The 25230-nt window shown below is 40.6% G+C and overlaps 1 protein-coding gene across 1 annotated transcript in view; it reads right to left on the bottom strand.

Moving 5' to 3' along the window:
- The window catches only part of DNAJC5B (DnaJ heat shock protein family (Hsp40) member C5 beta), a 54655-nt gene that overhangs the window by 12273 nt on the left and 17152 nt on the right, over positions 1 to 25230 (bottom strand). The window contains exons 2-3 of the mRNA XM_005892948.2: positions 5874 to 6087; positions 1291 to 1462 (exon numbers count right to left, since the gene is read on the bottom strand). Coding sequence (XP_005893010.1) covers positions 1291 to 1462; positions 5874 to 6087 — 386 coding nt within the window. The remainder of the gene's footprint in view (positions 1 to 1290; positions 1463 to 5873; positions 6088 to 25230) is intronic.

Consider the following 25230-nt stretch of genomic DNA (forward strand, 5'->3'; position numbering starts at 1 on the left):
AAGTGGAGAGTGAAAAAGTTGACTTAAAGCTCAACATTCAGAAAACGAAGATCATGGCATCCGGTCCCATCTCTTCATGGGAAATAGATGGGGAAACAGTGGAAACAGTGTCAGACTTTATTTTTCTGGGCTCCAGAATCACTACAGATGGTGACTGCAGCCATGAAATTAAAAGACGCTTACTCCTTGGAAGGAAAGTTACAACCAACCTAGATAGCATATTCAAAAGCAGAGACATTACTTTGCCAACTAAGGTTCGTCTAGTCAAGGCTATGGTTTTTCCTGTGGTCATGTATGGATGTGAGAGTTGGACTGTGAAGAAGGCTGAGTGCTGAAGAATTGACACTTTTGAACTGTGGTGTTGGAGAAGACTCTTGAGAGTCCCTTGGACTGCAAGGAGATCCAACCAGTCCATTCTGAAGGAGATCAGCCCTGGGATTTCTTTGGAAGGAATGATGCTAAAGCTGAAACTCCAGTTCTTTGGCCACCTCATGCGAAGAGTTGACTCATTGGAAAAGACTCTGATGCTGGGAGGGATTGGGGGCAGGAGGAGAAGGGGACGACAGAGGATGAGATGGCTGGATGGCATTACTGACTCGATGGACGTGAGTCTCAGTGAACTCCGGGAATTGATGATGGACAGGGAGGCCTGGCGTGCTGCGATTCATGGGGTCACAAAGAGTCGGACACGACTGAGTGACTGATCTGATCTGATCTGAACATAATAGGGCTTCCCTGATGGCTCAGCAGTAAAGAATCTGCCTGTGACACAGGAGATATGGGTTTGACCCCTGGGTCAGGAAGATACCTTGGAGGAGGGCATGGCAACCTGCTCCAGTGTTCCTGCTTGGAGAATCCCATGGACAGAGGAGCCTGGTGGCCTATAGTCCAAGCCAGACACAACTGAGCACAGCATGAACCTAAACTAACAGAGTGAAGTGCTTTTCCTGGGATAAATATCTACTTTAGCGGTCCTACCCCTGGGATTCCCACCCAACCTCCCTGGATCCATGGTTCACTCTCTCATAATGTGACTATGAACCTTTGCTCTGTGATCAGCATATCTCATGGCTTCTTTCAGTGTCCGTTTTTGCTTTTTTTCTGTGACTGGTAAAGATAAATTCCTCTTATCTTCCTTAAAACAAGTACCAAAGGAAAAAGTCTGTGGGATTCTTCCCCCGGTTTGGTTGTTGCATCTCTCTCACTTTGGCAATAACCATCACCATGGGACTTGGTGCTTGGCCAGGCACATGAAGGGACACCCACTACTCTATTCTCATCTCACTCCACCTTTTGCTATGTCTGTCTTGATCTGCTCCTCAAGATCCTCTGGAGACACGTAGAAGTCCTCTTCTGGCATCGATGACTTAGTCCAGCAGTGTCCACAGCAGCAGTTGCAACAACAGCACAGACAGCAGCAAAAATAGCAGCCGGTCAAGAGGCCAATGATGACAAACAGAGTCTAGAGGAAAGAGAGGCAAAGCAAAACAGGGGTGAGGGATACAGGGGTGTAGGAGATCCCAGAAATCAAGTGTTCTGCCCATGTACCTCCAAAGACCTGGAGGCATCACAGTTTTCATCCCACAAACTACATAGTCACCCTCATTCCTTATTCCATGGAGGACTATCTTTTCTGTTTCCTTGGAAACAAATTTCTCATAAAGTTTTGCCTAACGAGCCAGGAACAAGTGACTTGCAGTCAAAGTCATGAGGTATGACATTTTCTTCTTTATTCTTAAGTCACAGCGATCATTATTAAGAGCAGAGCAAACAAAACAAACCAGAAAACATACCCTCTACAGGTCAGACAAGCTGACCACGGGCACTGAGCCACTCTCACCAAAGAAGAGCCATGGATAGCCAGCCCTGCCACCACCTTATTCTCTCGGTCACCAAGTCCTGCAGTCTCTCTCCTCGGGACCTTTGTCTTGCGCCACCCCACCCTCCCCCACCCCTATCATCTGTATCCTGAGTGGTTGGGCTTTAGAACGGAGCCCCTTATCCTGAAAGGCTACCCACTCAAGTATTCTGGCCTGGAGGATTCCATGGGGTTGCAAAAAGTCGGAAACAACTGAGCGACTTTCTCTTTCCCTTTCCCTTATCTGCTCTGGACACTTCAGTAGCCTCAAAACTGACCTACCTGTGGCCACTCTTGCCTCTAACCCAGCCTACACATCACTGCTGGAGTTTTCTGATGTGCGTGTTCTCGTGAACCCATGCAGCAACTCTTCTTGCCTTTTAGAAGAAGCTGGAGCTCCTTATTAGTGGTCGTCTGGCCTCTCCCAGTGCCTCCCCTGCACCAGCATGGCTCCCCTCCTGCCGTATTTGCCATAGCTCTGCTCTCCCTGTGGACTCATCTGCCTGGACATCCCCTGCCCCACTCCCTAGTCATCTTAACAGATACCCACTCCGTGTGTAAGTTTATCTCAGCGATTCTCTCTGTCATCTTTCCGGAAAGCCCACCTCCCCCAGAACAATTCCCCCTGGAGAAGGGCACAGCAAACCAGTCCAGAATTCTTGCCTGGAGAATCCCATGGACAGAGGAGCCTGGTGGGCTACATCCATGGGGTCTCAAAGAGTCGGACATGACCAAAGTGAATTAGCACTCATGCACCAGAACAATTACTCCCTCCTTTGTGCCCCAACCATATTCCATACAAATGTCCACCATAGTCTTATTTTGTTGACAAGACAAAACTTTTCAATTATTCTGAAAAGTTTAAGACAGTGATCAGTTTATAATTCTGTCTCAGACCATGAGCCTCTTGAAGGCTAGAACTATATATTAGTCATCTTTCAATCCCTCCTCTACTTCAGGGTTTAGTATTTGGCGTGTGGTAGACAAGAAATACCTACTGAATGAATGAATGTATTTATTGATTAGTAGATAAACAAATGATTTTTTTCCTCCTAGTGCACAACACCAGGATTTCCCCACGAGCATATAAAAAGTTTCCTCACTAAATTCACCATAGTTAAAGATTAAAAGATTATACTCTCCTAATCTAATCTGGAGTGAAAACAAGGCAATGTTTGTTAACTGAGCAAAATAAGTTTATGATTTTATTAAAAATATGTTATTTGAAAGTGGAAGTGATTTTATACACCCTCACACCTACAGTTTTTTTGCTGTGGATTCTCTGCATTTTCATAGAGTTGTAAATCTCTTAAATTAGTCTGAAAAGTACAAAAAAGCTTCCTCCTCACCAACAGCCTCTAAGACCCTCCTGTGCAGTGTTCTGGCTCTGTTTCCCCAACATGCTACTCCTTTCTTTACCTACTGTTGTCCTTTTTTGCTTTTCCTATTCCATTCCCAAATTTTTTCTCCTCTCTGAAAATTTCCTTTAATACATGTTTTGTTCTTTAGTTATTCCAGCTGGATTGCTTGCCTATTTCAGAAATAACCTTGCCTTATCCTCACAGAGCTTAGTGTAGTATAAGATACAAGTAGGTGTTCATTGTTTTTAAAATACACATTTTCAAATTGGTACACTAATTCATACATGTAGTGCATACTTAAAACATGATCATCATGTGCTGGGGCACTCTGATTGATACTGTGCAATGAGGCTTTGGCACAAGCAGAAGGGAAGGTAGATTTTTTTGTAGTCTTATTTTTAAAGAACCACATCAGGAATTATTTTATGTATATCTCTTACACTGTTCTTCCCAAGTGGTGCTAGTAGTAAAGAACCTGCCTGCCAAGGCAGGAGACATAAGTGATAGGTGTTCAGTCCCTGGGTTGGGGAGATACCCTGGAGGAGGAAATGGTAACCCATTCTAGTATTCTTGCCTGGAGAATCCCATGGACAGAGGGGCCTGGCGGGCTTCAGTCTATGAGGTTGCAAAGGGTTGGACAAGACTGAAGCAACTTAGCACACATATTTCTTATACTACTTACAGCTTCTGCTTAACTCTATGAATTTTGATCAATTTTGTCAACTTCCTGGACAAGGGAATTGATTCTACTTTTTATCCATGTAGGCTCCAATATGCAATCAGGTACTAGTGTGTAATTACCTAGAACTCTGGACATACCTTCCCATGGACATTATGTCATATCTGAAGGTTAGGTTCCCAGGTAAGCCCACAAAAACCTGTATTTTACTTAAACATTCAATCTATCATCATAAGTGACATTGACAATATTTACATTCTCATTCCAAGTCCCACATCCTCTGGGCAGAAATTTGTCTCCCTCCCAAGTCCTCAACAGTAAAGAAAGGGGGTTTCAGTGGGAACCCCACTTATCCACAAGAAAAGGAATTCTGAGGACTGTAGAAGGCGAAGGAGGCTTTAGTCTGCAGACTTGCTCTCCCCATGAAAGTGAAAATGTTAGTCATTCAGTCATGTCTGACTCTTTGCGATCCCATGGACTGTAGCCTGTCAGGCCCCTCTGTCCATGGGATTCTCCAGCCAAGGACACTGGAGTGGGTTGCTATGCCCTTCTCCAGTGGATCTTCCTGACCCAGAGATCAAACCCAGGTATCTTGCATTGCAGGCAGATTCTTTACTGTCTGAACCACCAGGGATATCCTCTCTCATCCTGCATATGTACAACCACTCAATTTAGCAAGATTTATTTTTGTGGAAGAAGGTGGCAATCAGAATACTACTGAACATGACTCCTGACTCTGGAGATCTGCAGTTTCTTAAATTATTTGTTACAACGCATGTGAATTGAGTTGTAACGTGTCATGTTACATGGGAGTTCATGTGATTTCATAAGATGTATGAACCGTAAACTTACTACATGCACATGAAGTGTCCAAAAAGAGATGCCAATGGACTATATGTATGATTCAAATGTAAATATACTGTAATCAGAAGGTAAGGATATGAATAGTCGTGTGTGTGTGTGCTCAGTTGTGTCTGACTCTTTATGGCCCCATGGACTGTAGCCCACAAGGCTCCTCTGTCCATGGGATTCTCCAGGCAAGAATACTGGGGTAGTGGGTTGCCACTTCCTACTCCAGAGGGTCTTCCTGACCCAGGGATCAAACCCAGGTCTCCCTGGCTCCTGCACTGGCAGGCAGATTCTTTACCACTAGCGCCACTTGGGAAGCCTGAATACTAGTAAACAAATACGAAATTATCATCAAACATGCCTATATGAGGAATTCCTAGGAAATCACACTACTGTCAAAAGTCAATTCTGATTGCACTAAGTCCTAGCAATGCTGCCTTTCTCTTGACTAGCTATCCTTTTTCTCCCTCTCTCTCCCTCTCTGTCTCTCTAACTCAGTGTCCTCCACCACTTAATTCTCACCTTTCCCCTTCATTTCCTTCTCCGGTACCTCACATCAGGCTTCACATGAACCTATGACATAATTTCCATGCATTCTCCCTAGCATTGTGTTCACTGATGTAGCCTGTGCTATAGATAGGAAAGTACATAGCTAAATTTGTCCCATAATAATTTTTAAACAGTTGTCACACTAATTAATTATTTTTGGTTTTCAGCAATGAGTCAGTTCTTAATTAGTCATTATGGGAGTAGGGAGGGCAGTCAGAATTAACCTGAAGCTTCAAATTCAAACATAATTAATGTCTAGAAGTATTTTAAGTCATGCTGTATTTTATAATCATTTGGTAAGCTAAAGCAAAAATGATCCTTAAATATCATAACAGCTTTCAGTCCAAGTGATAGCTCTTTTATTAATAAGAGTTTAGTAATAGGAGTTGGTGATGGACAGGGAGGCCTGGTGTGCTGCGATTCATGGGGTCACAAAGAGTCGGACGCGACTGAGCGAATGAACTGAACTGAACTGAACTGACCTGAAGGTTAGGCTTTCTTTAAGATGGAGTCAGAGTGAATAATATCATGACCTTTCAGGAAATTTTTTTCAAGGGAAACAAAAAATCCGATTCACCTTTGCCCACCAGCTTGACAGCATGAAGTAGGTATTAACGTTTTCATCTCCAAATTGCTCGGCCACATAGAGTCCCAGTGATCCGTATTTGTCATAAATGTTTCTTTTTGACATGTCAGTAAGAATTGTGTGGGCGTTGTTGATTTCCTTAAACTTTTCAGCAGCCCCTGGATCATCTGGATTCTTGTCTGGATGGTGTTTTAAGGCCAATTTTCTTTTAAAATTAAAAAGAAGTGAGGAAAAGTGTTATTCAACAGGAATTACAATGACATTCTAGAAGGGCATTATTCATTGTTCATCTTTTATATATGTAAATACCCGACATGATAAGTTTCACAATAATATTGATTTAACTAAGCAAGGTTTCTTTTAAAATTAAAAAGAAGTGAGGAAAAGTGTTATTCAACAGGAATTACAATGACGGTCTAGAAAGGCATTATTCATTTGTCCATCTTTTACACATGTAAATACGACATGATAAATTTCACAATAATATTGATTTAAGCAACGTTTTGTTGTCAACTCGTGTTTCTAACGTATAGGCTCAATAGTACTGTTTTCCCCCTCACATCCTCAAAGGAATTCTCTATAGCTGCACAGTTGTTGAGTCGGAGAGATTTTGCTGTTGGTAAATATGTGACGTTTATTTTTGCCCAGAAGCTCACGTGTAGTCCACCTCAATGTGCAGAGGCCTTTAAGAGTTCCAGCAATAGGACCCCTTTACACCACAATTTCGTTTAGAACCGCAAGACTTTTCCAGAATTAACAAAACGTCACACCACATATTCTAAAAGTTAAACTCAGCTGTCAAAAAAGAGATCTTACTCTGCTCAATGTCATGTGGCAGGCTCCACAGGAGGGGAGTTTGGGGGAGGATGGATACATGAAGGGCTGATTCCCTTCACTGTTCGCCTGAAACTATCCACAGCATTGTTAATCGGCTATATATACCTCAATACAAAATAAAAAGTTTTTTTAAAAAAAGATCTCTCATTTATACACCCTTGAATAAATTTCATGACCTATTCACAATTTTTTCACAAATCCTAACTCCCTTTTGTTTTTATGGGCAAACACTGTGACTTACCTTGTATTCAAATGTGTATTTGACCTCTTTTCAAAGAGGTCTTCCCACTTGAAATAATCTGTAGACGTTTTCTTGTGAGTCCAAGGCCTTCTCTCCTCTGTGGATCACAAGGCAGTTCCAGAAGGGTATGAATATATGTTGTGTTGCTGTGTGTGTGTGTTGTGCAGAGGGGGGTGGTTTGTGAGTATTCTTTATTCTTCAGTTATAATGAAGTATTAAAAGTGTAAAATGGATGTAAGAACTGAGCTATGATGATCAGGCTCTGGCTAGGGACTCTTTCCCCCCTCCCTCCACAGACAGATTTAAATTGATAAAACCTTGTTCAATATTGAGTCTGTAGTGTTTTTTCCTCTACAAAATCAATTAATTGTATGACTCTCTATGGAAATTCCATGTGACTTACTCTGCCTATTGTACCCATAATATTTAATAGGTATATGTAGGAATGCACTTTAAGCTTTTGTTTATTTTATCAGTGTAGATTGAATTGTTTCACTTCAATGCATTAATAAAAGGCATAAGTAGAGCAAAAAAAAAAAAAAAAATAAAGTGTATCTTAGAAACCAATCTATACAATAAACTAAAAAAAAAAAAACCACCTATTTTAGGAATTAAAGCATTGCTGGTTAGGAAGTAGGTGAATGAATAAGCAATTTAGCATCAGGATGCTTAAAAAGCACCAAAATGTTTAAAAACATAAATCATGGTGTATAATAAATTCTAACTCTGAACTCAGAATAAACAAGAAGAATAAAACAATGATGTGTGCATTCGTGCTAAGTCACTTCAGTCATGTTTGACTCTTTGTGACCCTATAGTTCATTTTAAATTTGTTTAACCAAACACATTTCATCCTTATTTTTTGAGAGATGTTTGGGGTATCTGTAAATGCTTACTGGAGACATTTTTTTATGTGCAGAATTTATGATAAAATCTTCTGCTAATAGCACAAAAATGCCAATTTTGTCATTTAAAAAAATGTATAATGTTTGCTACATGCCAGCATTATTGTAAGCATGTTATAAATATTAATTCATTAATCTTCACCACCACCAATTATAGTAATCCCATTTTATAGTGAGGAAATTTAGCCACTGAGGTGAGAGGCTAAGTAACTTGCCCAACATCATGTTTTTGTTGTTTAGTCCCTAAGTCCTGTCCAACTATTTTGCATCCTCTTGAGCTGTGCACGGGACTTCTCAGGCAAGAACACTGGAGTAGGTTGCCATTTCCTTCAGCAGGCGATCTTCCTGACCCAGGGATTGAACCTGCAGCTCCTGCATTGCAGGCAGGTTCTTTACTCCTGAGCCACCAGGGAAGCCCAGCATCATACAGCTAATAATTAGAGCCAGGCTTTGAACACAGGCAGTCTAACCCCGAGCACTGTGCTGCCTCCCACATATTCTTAAATTGAAAAAGTAAGACACAGAAAATGTTAATAAGACATTGCAAGGACTTTGGCATTTGGTCTGGGTGATATGGGAAGCCCCAGAGTGTTTTGAGAAGAAAAGTGGTTATGATCCGAATTTAAGTTTAGAAGAACCACTCAAGTCTTGGAGAGGACAAGTGCAAAAGCAGGAGACTCTTTCAGGGGAAGTTCATGGTGGTTTGGACCAGTCTGGTAGTGGATTAGTCAGAAGTGGTCAGACCCTGGATACCCCTTGGGGGCTAGCTGATGGATTGGGTGTGGGATGTGAAAGAAAAGAACAATCAAGGATAGCATCGAAGTTTCAGCTCAGGTAACTGGCAGTTTGGAGTTACTATTTAAAAAGTTGGCAAGAGATTTTTTTTTCAGTAGTAGGAAATGGTTTGCTAGGATTTAGAGTTCTATTTGAACACCTTTGAGATGCCTGTTAGACTTCCAAGTGTAATGGAGTAGAGATATATGAGCCTGAAGTTCAAATGAGAATTACTCTGGGGGATGTACATTTGGGAGTTCTCAGCAAGTAGATGGTATTTAGAGCCATGAAACTGGAAAAGATTCCCAAGAGAGTTGGATCCAAGATAAGTCCAAGGACTGAGTTTTGGGAAGGAAGAAACACAAAAGAGAAGAGGAAAGAAAGACCAATGATACAGAAGGGAAAATTTGGAGAATATGGGATCTTGGGATCCAAGGGAACAAAGTATTTCAAGGAAGAGAGTGCTCACTTGTGTCAAGTACCATTGACAGGTCATGTGCAATGACGACTGTGATTGCTGGATTTAGTGATATAGAGATCTTTGGTGATCTTGACATGTGCACACACATATACACATTATACATGTACACATGCACATATGTGCATATGCACACAGACTGTTGTAAATATGCCTTTTATAGGGAAAATATAGCAGAAAAATAAGTAAAGAGAATAATGGAAGGTTATAACCACACTTAACTGGGATTATAGGTAATTTTTTTGTTATTAAAAAATTATACATACTACTCATGTAGTTTCTTTCCCTAAGCATTTTTAAGCTCCAGCTAAAAAATTTTATGCTCTTTTAATAGTTAAGAGTTTAGAGTTTGCTCTCTTAATTAAATGACCCACTGCCAAATTAGAACAGGAGGAAGGAAGAAAGAAGTCCTCAAACTTCAATAATACAACAATCATTATCAAAAAGCCTCAAGTGGATTCTTGAAGCACATTCATTTTAATGGCTCAGTATTCCTGGAATTCTCACTCCGTGCCCTGGAACACAATTGCAGCATTTCCCCCTACCAGTTCCAGAGATCATGTTCAGGACAACCAAATGCAAAGGGCTAAAAGAAAAAAGAAAAAAACCTGGAAAATGTCTCTTTATATACACTTCTTATTTCTAGGGTTCAGTTGTAGATGGATGGCCCACTGCCCAAGACTTAGCCAGTGGAGCCTATCATTTTAAGCTGCTTGGATCTTTGTCAGCTTACAAGGGCAGAAGCACACAACCATTTATCACATTCTTCTAACAATGAAGTTGGCAAATTCAGAGGCTGGAGCACTTCCATCTGTAACAAATCCAGTTCCTTGTCATCAGCAGCATTTTGACTCCTCTTGGCAGATGCTCTTGGCTCCGAGGAATCCTCAGAAAGCATGGCTAACAGAGGCAGCTACCAAAGTCACACAACTGCTCACACAATTGCCAAAGTCACACAGTCAAGTTAATCGATCAATGACTCACCTCCTTGTCCATACATCAGGAAAACACATATGGAATTTAGGGTAAAAAGAGGGATGCTTGAAGTACATTTAAATATGAAGTGAAGTGATGTAAAAGTCACTCAGTCGTGTGGACTCTTTGCTACCCCATGAACTATACAGTCCACGGAATTCTCCAGGCCAGAATACTGGAGTGGGTAGGCATTCCCTTCTCCAGGGGATCTTCCCAACCCAGATATCAAACCCAGGTCTTCCGCATTTTAGGCAGATTCTTTACCAGTTGAGTCACCAGGGAAGCCAACATTGCCTATTCATCTTAAAGATCTTTCTTGTAATTTCTCATTTTATACTTAAAGCTGATAATAATGTTCAATCAGAATGTGTACCTTTAATTCCAAATCTTTCTATACTCTTATCACTGTTAATCTGAGATGGCTATAACTAATATTACTGATTACTGATATATATATATAACTAATACTGATATATATATGTGTGTGTGTGTATATATACACATACATATATAACTGTGGTGTTGGAGAAAACTGATGAGACACCCTTGAACTGCAAGGGTATCAAACCAGTCAATCCTAAAGGAAATCAACCCTGAATATTCATTGGAAGGACTGATGCTGAAGCTGACACTCCAATACTTTGGCCACCTGATGTGAAGAGCTGACTCACTGGAAAAGACCGTGATGCTGGGAAAGATTGAAGGGCAGGAGGAGAAGGGACAACAGAGGATGAGATGGTTGGATGACATCACAGACTCAATGGACATGAGTTTGAGCAAACTCTGGGAGGTAAAGGACAGGGAAGCCTGGTGTGCTGCAGTCCATGTGGTCACAAAGAACTGGACATGACTTAGCGACTGAGTAATAACTAATATTAGAAATAGCATCAATACCTGTACTTTCCACTTCAAAATCCAATAACAGCTTTCAACTGAAAAGCATAATGAATTCAGTGAGTGGCAGATAAGATCAATATGGATTTATAGTTTTACTTACCAAAGGCTCCTAAAATCTACCTATTTTGAGGCAGTGGAATAATTCCAAGAATTGTAGTGCCCAATTCTCTCCCTTATACCATATACTACTCTGGTGAGATCTACTTACTACTCTCTACCAGTCTGGTTTTTTTTAATTTATTGGCATGTAGGTGATTTATAAAGTTGTATTAGTTTCAGATGTACAGCAAAGTGATTCAGTTATATCTAAACATATATTCATTATTTTTTAGATTCTTTTCTCATATAGGTTATCACAGAATACTGAGTAGAGTTCTCTGTACTATAAAGTAGGTCCTTCCTGGTTATCTGTCTTATACATAGTAGTGAAGTGAAGTGAAGTCGCTCAGTCATGTCCAACTCTTTGTGACCCCATGGACTGTAGCCTACCACGCTCCTCCGTCCATGGGATTTTCCAGGCAAGAGTACTGGAATGGGTTGCCATTTCCTTCCCCAGGGGATCTTCCCGACCCAGGGATCGAACCCAGGTCTCCCACATTGTAGGCAGATGCTTTACCATCTGAGCCACCAGGGAAGTCAGTACTATCTATAGGAATATGTATATGTTAATACCAAACTCCTGACTTATGCTTCTCCACTCTGTTTCCCCTTTGGTAACCATAAGTTTGTTTTCAAACAAAGTCAGTCAGTCAGTAAATCTGTTTCTATTTTGTAAATAAGTTCATTTGTATCATTTTAAAATTAGATTCCACATATCAGATCAGATCACATCAGTTGCTCAGTCATGTCTGACTCTTTACGACCCCATGAATCGCAGCACGCCAGGCCTCCCTGTCCATCACCAACTCCCGGAGTTCACTCAGACTCATGTCCATCGAGTCAGTGATGCCATCCAGCCATCTCATCCTCTGTCGTCCCCTTCTCCTCCTGCCCCCAATCCCTCCCAGCATCAGAGTCTTTTCCAGTGAGTCAACTCTTCGCATGAGGTGGCCAAAGAACTGGAGTTTCAGCTTTAGCATCATTCCTTCCAAAGAAATCCCAGGGCTGATCTCCTTCAGAATGGACTGGTTGGATCTCCTTGCAGTCCAAGGGACTCTCAAGAGTCTTCTCCAACACCACAGTTCAAAAGCGTCAATTCTTCGGCGCTCAGCCTTCTTCACAGTCCAACTCTCACATCCATACATGACCACAGGAAAAACCATAGCCTTGACTAGATGAACCTTTGTTGGCAAAGTAATGTCTCTGCTTTTGAATATGCTATCTAGGTTGGTCATAACTTTCCTTCCAAGGAGTAAGCGTCTTTTAATTTCATGGCTGCAGTCACCATCTGCAGTGATTTTGGAGCCCACATATAAGTGATATCAAATATTTGTCTGTCTGACTTCACTTAGTATGGTTTCAACTGAAGATGATGTAGCACCAGCTACAAATGACATCATTTCATTTTTTATGGCTGAATAGTATTTCATTTTATATATGCACCACATCTTCATTACCCACTTGTCTGTTGTTGGACACTGAGGTTGCTTCCATGCCTTGGTTATTGTAAATAGTGCTGTGGTGAGCGTTGGAGTGCATGTATCTTCTCAAATGACCATTTTCTCTGGATATATGCCCAGGAGTGGGATTGCAGGATCATATGGTGACTAGTTTTAGTTTTTTAATGAACCTTCATACTGTTCTCTGTAGTGGCTGAACCAATTTACCTTCCCACCAACAGAGTAGAAGGCTTCCCTTTTCTCCACAGCCTCTAAAGCATTTATTATCTGTAGACTTTTTGATGATGGCCTTTCTGACCTATGTGAGGGGATACCTGATTGTAGTTTTGATTTACATTTTTCTGATAATTAGTAATGTTCAGCATCTTTTCATGTGCGTTTTGGCCACCTGTATGTCCAGAAATTCTTAACTTTAATTAGTTGAATTAATCAGTCTTTTCCTGAATTAGGGAATATATTGTCCTATAAACTCTTCAACTCTAAACTTTTTATAGATTGGACTTCCACATAGAATTCATTGATGCATTTATAGTTGATTTTCAAATAGTAGAAAGGAAGCATACAATTTCATTTTAAAAATCTAGATATGCAATTGCCCTAGCATCATTTATTAAAAAATATAAATTCCTTTTCCTATATTTTAGGATCTCTATTCTGCTACATTAGTATATTTGGCTATTTCTGAGCTAACAACAGTCTTAGGTATGGTGTTTTTAAAATATGTCTTGATATATTTAAGAACAAATTCTTCCATATTGCTGTTTTTCAGGAGTTCTGTGGCTATGCTGGTCCTTCTATATTTCCACAAAAATTTTAGAATTGGCTTGTCAGTTTACACACACACACACACACACACACACACTTACTCTGTTGGGATTTTTATTACAATTACGTTTGACTCTGCAGAGTAATTTAGGAGTTGATATTTATATGGTATGTCTACTTATTTGGAACTTAAACTTTATCATTTTACCATTTAAGCTCTGCATATATTTTATTAGCTTTATTTCTAGGAACTTAATTTTTTGTGTATTTTTTTTTTTTGGTTGTTTTTTTGTTGGAAGTTTTACTTTCATTTTTGGTTTGAAGAGTTTGTTAACAAAAGAAACCACTCTTTACACACACATAAACAATTTCAATTTTTTATAGAAGATTAGTTGACAATTTCAATACACAGTCTATTCTATTAAAAGAAATAGAAAAAAAAAAAGTAGCAGTGTTTATGGTCTTCCCTGGTGGCTTAGTAGCAAAAAATCTGCCTGCCAATCATGAGATGTGGCTTCAGTCCCTAGGTTGAGAAGATCCCCTGGAGGAAGAAATAGCAACCCACTCCAGTATTCTTGCTTGGGAAATTCCTTGAACAGAGGGGCCTGGTGGGCCATACTCCATGAGGTCATGAAAGAGTAGGACACAACTTAGCAACTCAACAACAACAGAGTATACTTTACCAAATTAGACTGACCTCCACCCAGACTTCCATCATTGACAGCAATCTGGAATCCCACCTGGGAAGTGGTCCTGGGCAGTACATCCCCACAGGTAAGATTCAAATTGCAGTTTTGTGGGGTCCTGCTTATAATCCCAGGCCACAAACTGATATCATTGTCAGTTTGCATACAAAAATGCAGCTCTGGTTTTTATGACTTTTACAATGCTGTTTGTTTCACACTGTGAGTCACAGGATTTCGTTAGACCCTGAGGGAGGGTAGGGGGTGGTGTGGAGGGGTGACCAGACCCTCAGGAGCTCAGGAATTCCAAGAATTCCTTTCTTATCTAAAGTGCCACCAGACTTGCTGTGCTTGCAGACAAGGAATCTGAGCTGTGTCCAGGCAGGTCAGAAGCAGGTCAAAACCCTCTTCTGCTTCTGAAGCCCTAACAAGACTTCCTCCATTTTAATTTCCCTAACAGTGGGCCTCAGGATTGTTTAGTTTGAACAGCATAGGAATAAGGCAAAATCACACGAGTGGTTTTCTTAACCCTACAAGTCAGACCACAAATCCAAATAGTCAAACAAAAATAATCAAAGAAACAAGGGATTAAACAAGTAGGCAATAATTTTTTGAGCATAGGGGATTTAGTAAAGAAAAAGTCCCACCATGAATGATTAGTATGTTTTTGTACATCAATTCCTATATCTATTAACTTTTTGGCAGCAATAGTAATAACAGCAGAATGTTCTATCAAGGTATGATTACATTTATCTATGAAATTTTGTAGCACTTTGGTTCCTTGCAAAATCTTACATAAAGGTTTTCAGGGGAAGCTAATATTAGGAACAGACAAAGTAGGAAATAACATTTGGGTCCATAATACCTGAGTTCTCATGAGGGGATAGTAATAGGTGGTCCCCGTCCAATATAAATGATCAACATGTACCAGGCATCCAGAAAAAAGGGGTTCCTAATTGATATGTAGAAACAGTTTCTACACCATTGGTTACAATACAGAAAATTGAGCATCCATTAAAAAAAAAAAAAAAAACATAGGATTTAGGGAAGACAGTCCTTTCAAAATAGTTAATGGAGGTCCCCAATAAGCAGGATTCCCAAATGAGAAGTTGGTCCACAGAGCAGGACCTCAGTAGCCTCATCACAATCCGTCAGTCACTGGGTATGGTTATCAAAGTCCAAATATTTCCCAGTGAGACGAGGCAACCAATATTCTTCTCCAAATACAATAGGTAACGCATGAAACCAGCCCTTGATACTTGTGTTCACTACACTATAAGGTGAGCTTTCCTTGGTGCCCGGTGTCACTGCACTTTGTAATGCCATTGGGGATAAGAGCCCAGTGGTTGTTAAGAATCCATGCTGTAAATAATGTTTTCCATTATGCATTAATAGACATTAAAATTCCTTGGGCCTTATCCTTTTGAGCCAGGTACTATAATAACTGGATAGAACAAACTGTCTAATCAAATATGTCAGTTAAGGATTAAGTTCGGTGTAGTTGAAATATCACTGAGCCTTTAAACAACTGTAAAATGTCTGTCATGTATTAAGCTAAGTTCCTGTCCTGTGAAAGTCACTCAGTCATGTCTGACTCTTTGCAACCCCATGGACTGTAGCCTGCCAGGCTCCCCTGTCCATGGAATTCTCCAGGCAAGAATACTGGAGTGGGTTGCCATTCCCTTCTCCAGGGGATCTTCCTGACCCAGGGATCAAATCCAGGTCTCCCCCATTCTTTACCATCTGAGCCACTGAAATACTGCCAAGCCTTTAAACAACAGCAAAAAAAGCAAAATGGCTGTCTGAGGAGGGCTTACAAACAGCTGTGAAAAGAAGAGAAGCCAAAAGCAAAGGAGAAAACGAAAGATATACCCATCTGAATGCAGAGTTCCAAAGAATAGCAAGGAGAGATAAGAAAGCTTTCCTCAGTGATCAGTGCAAAGAAATAGAGGAAAACAATAGAATGGGAAAGACTAGAGATCTCTTCAAGAAAATTAGAGATACCAAAAGAACATTTCAAGCAAAGATGGGCTCAATAAAGGACAGAAATGGTATGGACCTAACAGAAGCAGAAGATATTAAGAAGAGGTGGCAAGAATACACAGAAGAACTGTACAGAAAAGATCTTCATGACCCAGATAATCATGATGGTGTGATCACTCACCTAGAGCCAGACATCCTGGAATGCAAAGTCAAGTGGGCCTTAGGAAGCATCACTACGAACAAAGCTAGTGGAGGTGATGGAATTCCAGTTGAGCTATTTCAAATCCTAAAAGATGATGCTGTGAAAGTGCTGCACTCAATATGCCAGCAAATTTGGAAAATTCATCAGTGGACACAGGACTGGAAAAGGTCAGTTTTCATTCCAATCCCTAAGAAAGACAACGCCAAAGAATGTTCAAACTACTGCACAATTGCACTCATCTCACATACTACCAAAGTAATGCTCAAAATTCTCCAAGCCAGGCTTCAATAATATGTGAACCGTGAACTTCCAGATGTTGCAGCTGGATTTAGAAAAGGCAGAGGAACCAGAGGTCAAATTGCCAGCATCCACTGGATCATTGAAAAAGCAAGAGAGTTCCAGAAAAACATCTATTTCTGCTTTATTGACTATGCCAAAGCCTTTGACTGTGTGGGTCACGATAAACTGTGGAAAATTCTGAAAGAGATGGGAGTACCAGACCACCTGACCTGCCTCTTGAGAAACCTGTATACAGGTGAGGAAGCAACAGTTAGAAATGGACATGGAACAACAAACTGGTTCCAAATAGGAAAAGGAGTACATCAAGGGTGTATATTGTCACCCTGCTTATTTAACTTATATGCAGAGTACATCATGAGAAACGCTGGGCTGGAAGAAGCACAAGCTGGAATCAAGATTGCTGGGAGAAAGATCAATAACCTCAGATATGCAGATGACACCACCCTGATGGCAGAAAGTGAAGAAGAGCTAAAGAGCCTCTTGATGAAAGTGAAAGAGGAGAGTGAAAAAGTTGGCTTAAAGTTCAACATTCAGAAAAAAAGATCATGGCATCTGGTCCCATTACTTCATAGCAAATAGATGGACAAACAGTGGAAACAGTGTCAGACTTTATTATTTTGGGCTCCAAAATCACTGCAGATGGTGACTGCAGCCATGAAATTAAAAGATGCTTACTTCGTGGAAGGGAAGTTATGACCAACCTAGACAGCATATTAAAAAGCAGAGACATTACTTTGCCAACAAATGTCCATCTAGTCAAGGCTATGGTTTTCCAGTAGTCATGTATGGATGTGAGAGTTGGACTATAAAGAAAGCTGAGTGCCCAAGAATTGATGCTTTTGAACTGTGGTGTTGGAGAAGACTCTTGAGAGTCCCTTGGACTGCAAGGAGATCCAACCAGTCCATTTTAAGGGAAATCAGTCCTGAATATTCATTGGAAGGACTGATGTTGAAGCTGAAACTCCAGTACTTTTGCCACCTGATGTGAAGAACTGACTTATTTGAAAAGATGGGAAGATTGAAGACAGGAGAAGGGGATAACAGAGGATGAGATGGTTGGATAACTCAATGGACATGAGTCTGAGTGAACTCTGGGAGTTGGTGATGGATAGGGAGGCCTGACGTGCTGCAGTCCATGGGGTTGCAAAGAGTCGGACATGACTAAGTGACTGAACTGAACTAAACAACTGTAAAAGGTCCTTGTTGTGTGTTAAGCTAAGTTCATAAAGTTTTAATGTTGTAGGGATTCACTTAGCATTAGTGGTCAAGGCTTGAACTATATCTTTACTAGTGCTATGTAATCTAGCAGACAGATAAATTTTGTCCATAAAAAGTCAAAGTTAAGAGAGGACAGGACTTGTTTGTTGGGCAGATGATATTATCCTGAGTTTGGTCACGTTTCTCCAGCTGAAGATTCTTCAGTAGATTTCTTCATATTTCTCTTTTAACTGTAGCATATCCTTGAATGTTGAGGCTTGAATGACAATCCACACTACAGTCAGGCTTCCAAGAAGAGTCTGTATGTTGCTTTTTCTCCCAAATGGCCACATTTTTGGTGTGCCCACAAAGTCAAACCCTGTAAATTGCTTGAGTTCGGATCAATGTCCACTGCTTGGATTTCCGTTTACTCATTTGTAATAGTTACAGCATTGTTTCATAGAATCTGGGACACTGTGAGAATCTCCATGAAAGACTGAAACATCAGTAGTGTGAACAGTTTCTGAAATGTTCTTTGGCGTGAACTTGTCAGTTATGCTTCCCTGGTGGCTCAGACAGTAAAGAATCTGCCTGCAATGCAGGAGACCTGGGTTCGGTCCCTGGATCAGGAAGATCCCTTGGAGAAAGGAATGGCAGTCCTCTCCAGTGTTCTTGTCTGGAGAATTCCATGGACAGAGGAGCCTGGAGGGCTATAGTCCATAGGGTCACAAAGAATCGGACAGGACTGAGTGACTTTCACTTTCTTTACCCATAGGGGAAGTCAAGTGGTCAATCCATTGGCTACCAACCAAGAATCTGTATTAATATGGCATGCTGTTAAATGTTCTTATTTTAGAGCCTGATATACTGTGTGTAAATCAGCGAATTGACTTGTTCAGTTGCTGAATCCTTTCTGACTCTTTGTGACCCAGGGACTGCAGCATGCCAGGCTTCCCTGTCCTTCACTATCTCCCGGAGTTTGCTCAAACTCCTGTCCATTGAGTTGATGATGCAAATTGACTGTTCTTGGTATAATTCTTTTCTGCCTCTGGAAATTTCCTATTCCAGAAACTAAGGTCACTTTTTTGTAGTTTTCACCATAAGCTCCAATTAGCATACAGTTCAGTGATATATATATGTAATTTTGTTTCTCCTACTTGTAGCTTATAGGGTGTTTAATCTCTATCCTAAAATAGATTACTGAGATAAGTTTTAGAATAATTCACTTCAACTTTTCAGCAATAAAACATAATAGCAAGAAACTATCACTATCTGGGAAATGGGTCTTGGTCAATATGGATTTCAATTAACAAAACTAGAATTTAATACTCATCAACACATAAAAGTTTTTTTTGTGAGGGCATTAACCTTGCAGCCAGAGAAGGCTTTATTCCTTCAAATAAGAAATGAGGTTTGTCAGGGAGCCTAGAAAAGCCAACTGGCTACCTCAGATTTACCATTGCCCTGAGTTTTTTATTTACATCTATTGTTTGTGTGGGTATTGCTCAGTCATTCACTTGTGTCAGACTCTTTACAAACCCATGGACTGTAGCCTGCCAGGCTTCTCTGTCCTTGGAATTTCCCAGGCAAGTATAGTGGAGTGGGCTGCCATTTCCTTCTCTAGGGCATCTTCCTGACCCAGAGATCAAACCCGTTTCTCTTGTTTCTCCTGCACTGGCAGGTGGGTTCTTTATCACTGCACTACTCCAGTGTTCTTGCCTGGAGAATCCCAGGGACAGGGGAGCTTGGTGGGCTGCCGTCTATGGGGTCGCACAGAGTCGGACACGACTGAAGTGACTTACCTTACCTTACCTATTGTTTACCCATTTTAAATTCCTTGATTTTCGGGTTGACTGTTTGGGGGTTGATTACTACCTTGTCCTAAGTGATCTCTGGTGGCCTTGACTTGTAGTGGCTGGAAGCAGGGCTTTGGTCCAGGCCAGAGATTGAGGTCAGGTCATGGTGGTGAGAGCACCGAATCCTAACTACTAGTCCAGTGGTCAGTGAGAAGGCCCTGGCTTCTTGGCTTTGCAGAAAAGAATTTCCATAAAGAAGGGAAAGTAGTGAAACAAGCAAAGTGTTAGGAGAAAAAGAGTAACGTACATGTGAATAGGCACATGGGCAGGCTCAGAGAGAAAGTTGCTGAGTCGCTTGTATGGTTTTGATAATAAAATATTTTTCTTAATTTATTACAGATGTAAAAGATTTTTATATACTGATTTTTTCCTACAAACTTTTTAAGCTCATTTATTAATTTTAAGAAATAATAGGGGTTTTTGTATTTTCTACATATACAATCATATAATTAGAAAATAATGATTTTTTTTCACTTCAATTCTTATATCATTTACATTTTTCCTTATCTTATTTTCCTGTATAATTTCCTGTATAATTCAGTATAAATTCCAGTATAATATCAAGTAAGAGTGACTAAAGCAGGGGTTCTTTCCTTCTTTAACTAATTCACTAAGAATGAATGAATATTGAATTTTAATCAAATCTTTCTTCTGCATCTGTTGAGAAGATACGTGTTTTCTTTTTCAATCTATTAATATAACTGATTTCTTAGTGTTAAATGAAACTGATGTTCCTGGGATAAACTTAATCATGTGTTATTTTATTTATTGCTGAACTCAGTTTTCTAATATGTGCATTTAATTCTGTCACTTTCCCTCTACTGCTTTAACTACATTCCACAAGTTTTAATATGAAGTATTAACTTCTGTATCTTTTCTACTTTCAATTGTCATATAATTTTACCCATGAATTATTTTAAATTATGCCTCCAAATTTTCAAACATAGGGGAATTTTCCAGCTATCTTTTTATTTTTGCTTTCCAACTTGATTTCCCTGCAGTGGGAGAACATATTCTATATGATTTAAATCCTTCAAAATTTGAGATTTGCTTTATGTCTCATTACATGTTCAATTTTTATGTGTTTCATGTGTACTTTAAAGAATATGTATTCTGTACTTGTTCGGTGCTTTTTTCATATAAAGACAATACATTTTCTTTCTAATTCTTTTTGTTCTAATCTTCTGTATTCTTTGCCATTTTATTCTACAAGCAAGGTATAGTGAAATCTCCCACTATTTCTGTAGGTTTGCAAATTTTTCCTTATAGTTCACTTTTTGCTTTATATAGTCTAGGCCATGTTCTTTAGAAGCATACAGATTCACAACTGTTATATATTCCTGGTGAACTGAACTTTTATCATTATGAAATATACATCTTTTCTCCCTAGTAATACTTTTTATCTTTGATATTATTAAGCTATACCAGCTTTCTTTGGGTATGTTTATACGTGGAATATACTTCTCTCTTATTTTCAGGTTTCAAATTGGAATACTAATAAAATGTTGTTTTTTAGGTTCTACTTTCAGATGTCTGGAGGATCTTACAAAACTGGGATCATCTTGATCCAACATTAGGCTTGAGGCTTTCTCAGTCACCCCAATGGCTCAAAGTGCAGTTACAGTCCATATAAGGGTGGTGTTGCCATTGTCTGTTTCTGTGTAATAAGCTACAGTAAAATTTAGTAGCTTAAACCAGTATTTTATTTTTCTGCCTATAATGTTGTCAATTGGGTTGGACTGTGTGAGAACAGTTTTTTCTTTGCTCTTTTTGGCTTTGACTGGAACTGAAGGATCTGCTTCCAGGATGGCTTCCCTGACCTGCTGATAAGTTGGTGCTTCCGTGGTGGAAGCTCAGTGAGGGCTGTTGGCTGGGAACTCTGCTCCCCTCCATGTGGCTTCTCCACATGGCTGGGTAAGATGCCTCACAGCAAGATAATGTCATGGTAGTAGTCATACTTCTCAAATGTTGTCAAAAGTAGAAGTTGCTAGGCCTTGTTGTGATTTAGGTAATCCTCACTTCCATTACTTTCTATTAGTTAAATCAGGTCAGAAAGCCAGCCCAAATTCAAGAACACTACTCAAGGATAGAATGCCAAGGGGATATGGTTTACGGAGGACTACCAGAGTAATTGTCAACCACAGATGGTTTCCTTCCATTTTGCCGTTTCCCCTGGGCTGCAGCACTTTGGCGTCTAAATAGAACTGCAGGATTTCCATTCATGTAGGGCCAGTGTCCAGGTTTGTTCTCCCTTCTCTGAAGATTAAGTCCCGCTCAGCCTCTCAGCTTCTCTTCTCCTATATTGTGACCTAGTCGTCAGCAGTATTCCCTTCTTTCAACTGTATGTTAGCTCCACAAAGAGCTTTTGACCACTGTTATATGAATGAGTCTCTGTGTAATAATTTATTGTTTATTTCTTTGCTGTAGACTGACACCCATTAGCTCAAAAGCCTGTCAGTGCCATACTCAAATTTCTACACAATCAGTTATTTTTTTATTAACTTTTTTGGCCATACTGCGAGACTTGTGGGATCTTAGTTGCCTGACCAGGGATTGAAGCCAGGGCTTCGGTGGTGAGAGCACAGAGTCCTAATCACTGTACCGCCAAGGAATTCCCTCAGTTAATTTTAAAATAACCCCAACAAGTAGGTTGTTAGCCATTTAGAGCCTATATGCTTTACATATCTGCAAGATTCACCCCACGTCTGCCAGTCATTGGTAAGAGAGTTTTGTGGTTGTGAGACTTCAAACTGGTGTGGCCCTTGGAACTCTCTGACTCAGAAACTCCCCACTCTGGTCCTGAGTGACATCACTTAGATACGTAACCCCCTTTCCAACCTTCTTCTCGCCTGGGTGTTCCCTTGGCCTCCTGCCTTTCGGCGGTAACCTCCATGCCATACACCTCTGGATGGTCTCATGCTGTCAGAGACTTCCCCTCTCGTGCAGCCCTGCTCAGGCACCACCCAGTGAAACCTGTTGTGTTACTAGCTCTCATGATTGTATTTTTCCCCTTGATCAGCCCCCGAGTCTCTCAAACCGCCAGTTTTCCTCCTCACAAGGCACTTTAGTATAATAAGCTGCTGAGAGAAAGCTGAAACAAGAGTGTAAGTGGGACTCAAGGAAGCTGGAGCCACTGGGCCAGGATTGGTGTGTAGAGTCAAGGAAGTGAAATGAAGTGAAAGCCGCTCAGTCATGTCTGACTCTTTGCGATCCCATGGACTATACAGGCCATGGAATTCTCCAGGCCGGAATACTGGAGTGGGTAGCCTTGCCCTTCTCCAGGGGATCTTCCCAGCCCAGGAATCGAACCCAGGTCTCCCGCATTGCAGACGGATTGTTTACCAGCTGAGCCTCAAGAGTCAAGGAACAGAATAGCAAAGAATGATGCCAGTACCACCCCTACTGTGTAATTGTTTCCGAAACACCGGCTGCCATATGATTCAAGTGTATGATTCAAGTACTTTGACTACCCAGGCAGGCTTCACCCAGGGCCCTCTGAAGGCCACATTACACAGTGCTACGATTTCCTCACATTTACAGACGGAGTATCTGAGCAGCTCACCCCAGCAATGGTTCATGTTTTCTCCAGTTTTCTGGGATCTACAGTCACATTCACGATTCAAGACAAGTTGCATGAGATAAGACTGGTTATCTCATTGTGATGATCTATTTTCTCATTGTGATTATCTGCTAGTGATAATCTGTTTGAGAGAATCAGTCTTTTCTCTCGTAACAGAATCACATTGAGAGTCCAGTGCTGACCCCTAGTGGCGGTTGAGACAGCGATCCCGTACTTAAAATGATCCTTTGCGGGATTTTTACTTGACTCCGTGAGGCATTATGCTTGTCATTTCTCATTGTGAGACTTAAAAGTTTTTAAAGTTCAAATGCCAATTGATAGAGTCTTGTTTTAGATAGTTTTCTGATCATTACAATTCTTTTCTATGACTAATTTTAAGAGCAGCTCTTTACCCTCCTTAATAAAATAGAATAGACCGTAATATTTGTGCAAACACAGTAGATAAAATGTGGCCAATATTAGAAGTATTTATCTATACCAATCATAAAAATACTACTTTAGGGACTTGAAGTTCAGACACCAGTGGGCCTCTGACAGCCTTCAGTGGGCCACCAGGATTGTGTGCTATATTTAATCCTTTTCCTCCATAGCCCACCATCTCACCTAGGACTTGAGAGCTGCATATAATACAGGATGTATCTGTATCTGGCTCAGATACAGAAGATTTCAGGGCCTTGGGCTGCCATCTATGGGGTCGCACAGAGTTGGACACGACTTAGTGGAAGTGACTTAGCAGCAGCAGCAAGAGGCTTTCCAGGTGCTCAGTGGTAAAGAATCTGCTTGCCAGTGTGGACACAGAAGACTCGGGTTTGATCCCTGGGTCGGGAAGATCCCCTCGAGAAGGAAATGGCAACCCACTCCAGTATTCTTGCCTGGAGAATTCCATGGACAGAGGAGCCTGGCAGGCTACAGTCCACGGGGTCACAAAGAGTTAGACTCAACTAAGCGATTAACACTTATTCTTTTAGACTGTCCATTTCACTGAGTCAGTTTCCTTGACTAGACAAACTCAACCTCATGCAGGGTCATACTCTTGTAGTGCTACTCAAATCATTTACATACAATTTCTTAAAAGCTCTGATTTCCTGACATACCTCCAGGAAGATATGACACTCTAGCCATCCACTGCTTCCATTCCTATTTCTGGGAGACCAGTATTGCTGGAGAGGATTGCAAAAACATGCAAACCAGGGACAGTAAAGGTACAGGGCTTCCCACCTCACTGGCCTTTCATGCTGCTTGCCAGTCCTGTTGCTTGACCTCAGTAAGTTCCCTTTCAAGTCTCCCATGGCAGGTGTTCAAGTTTTGCCACTTCTTGATTCCTCTTCCTCATTCCCACACCCCTCTCCACAAGAAACCTCATTTCCTACTTCAAAGGGATTAAGAGGTCATTAGAAAGAAACTCCTTCACACACTTTTATTTCTATACTTATGCATAATTGCACTCATCTTTCCCTCCTCCTTTTATTTAGAGAAAAGAAGACCCTCTCCTTTTTAAAATTAAAATTTCCAGTGTATTCTAGAATCTGTTTAACTGTGCACCTTCCTAAATCCTGGTCCATCAGTCATCAATCCCTACCCCCAACTCCAGTATCTTCAATAATGTCTCCATTAGCTCCTGCTCAGCAAGCAAACACACTCATCATTTTTTATAAAAGGAAACTATTTTTTTTTGTCCTTACCTCCCCTTCAAACTATTGGACTGTTAATTATCTCCTCTTTCTCTTCCCCTTGTGTACACATGCTAAGTTGTTGCAGTCGTGTCTGACTTTTTGCAACTCTATGGACTATAGCCTGCCAGGCTCCTCTGTCCATGGAATTTTCCAAGCAAGAATACTGGAATGGATTGCCATTTCCCTCTCCAGGGGATCTTCCTGACCCAGAGATCTAACCCAGGTTTCCTGCATTGCAAATGGATTCTTTACCACTGAGCCATTGGGAAGCCCCTTTTCTCCTCTGCCTACCCGTTAAATCAGTGGTTTTCAACATCTGGTATTAACAGTCATCTGTGAAGGGGTTTTCTTTTTAAAAACTCACATGTCATGTCATAGATCTTTCTTTCTTTTTCTTTGTCTAGAGGTTTTTTTTTAACCTTGCAAAACTGAAATTCTGTATG

Source organism: Bos mutus, chromosome 14 (assembly GCF_027580195.1).
Source record: "Bos mutus isolate GX-2022 chromosome 14, NWIPB_WYAK_1.1, whole genome shotgun sequence".
NCBI classification, from domain to species: Eukaryota; Metazoa; Chordata; class Mammalia; order Artiodactyla; family Bovidae; genus Bos; species Bos mutus.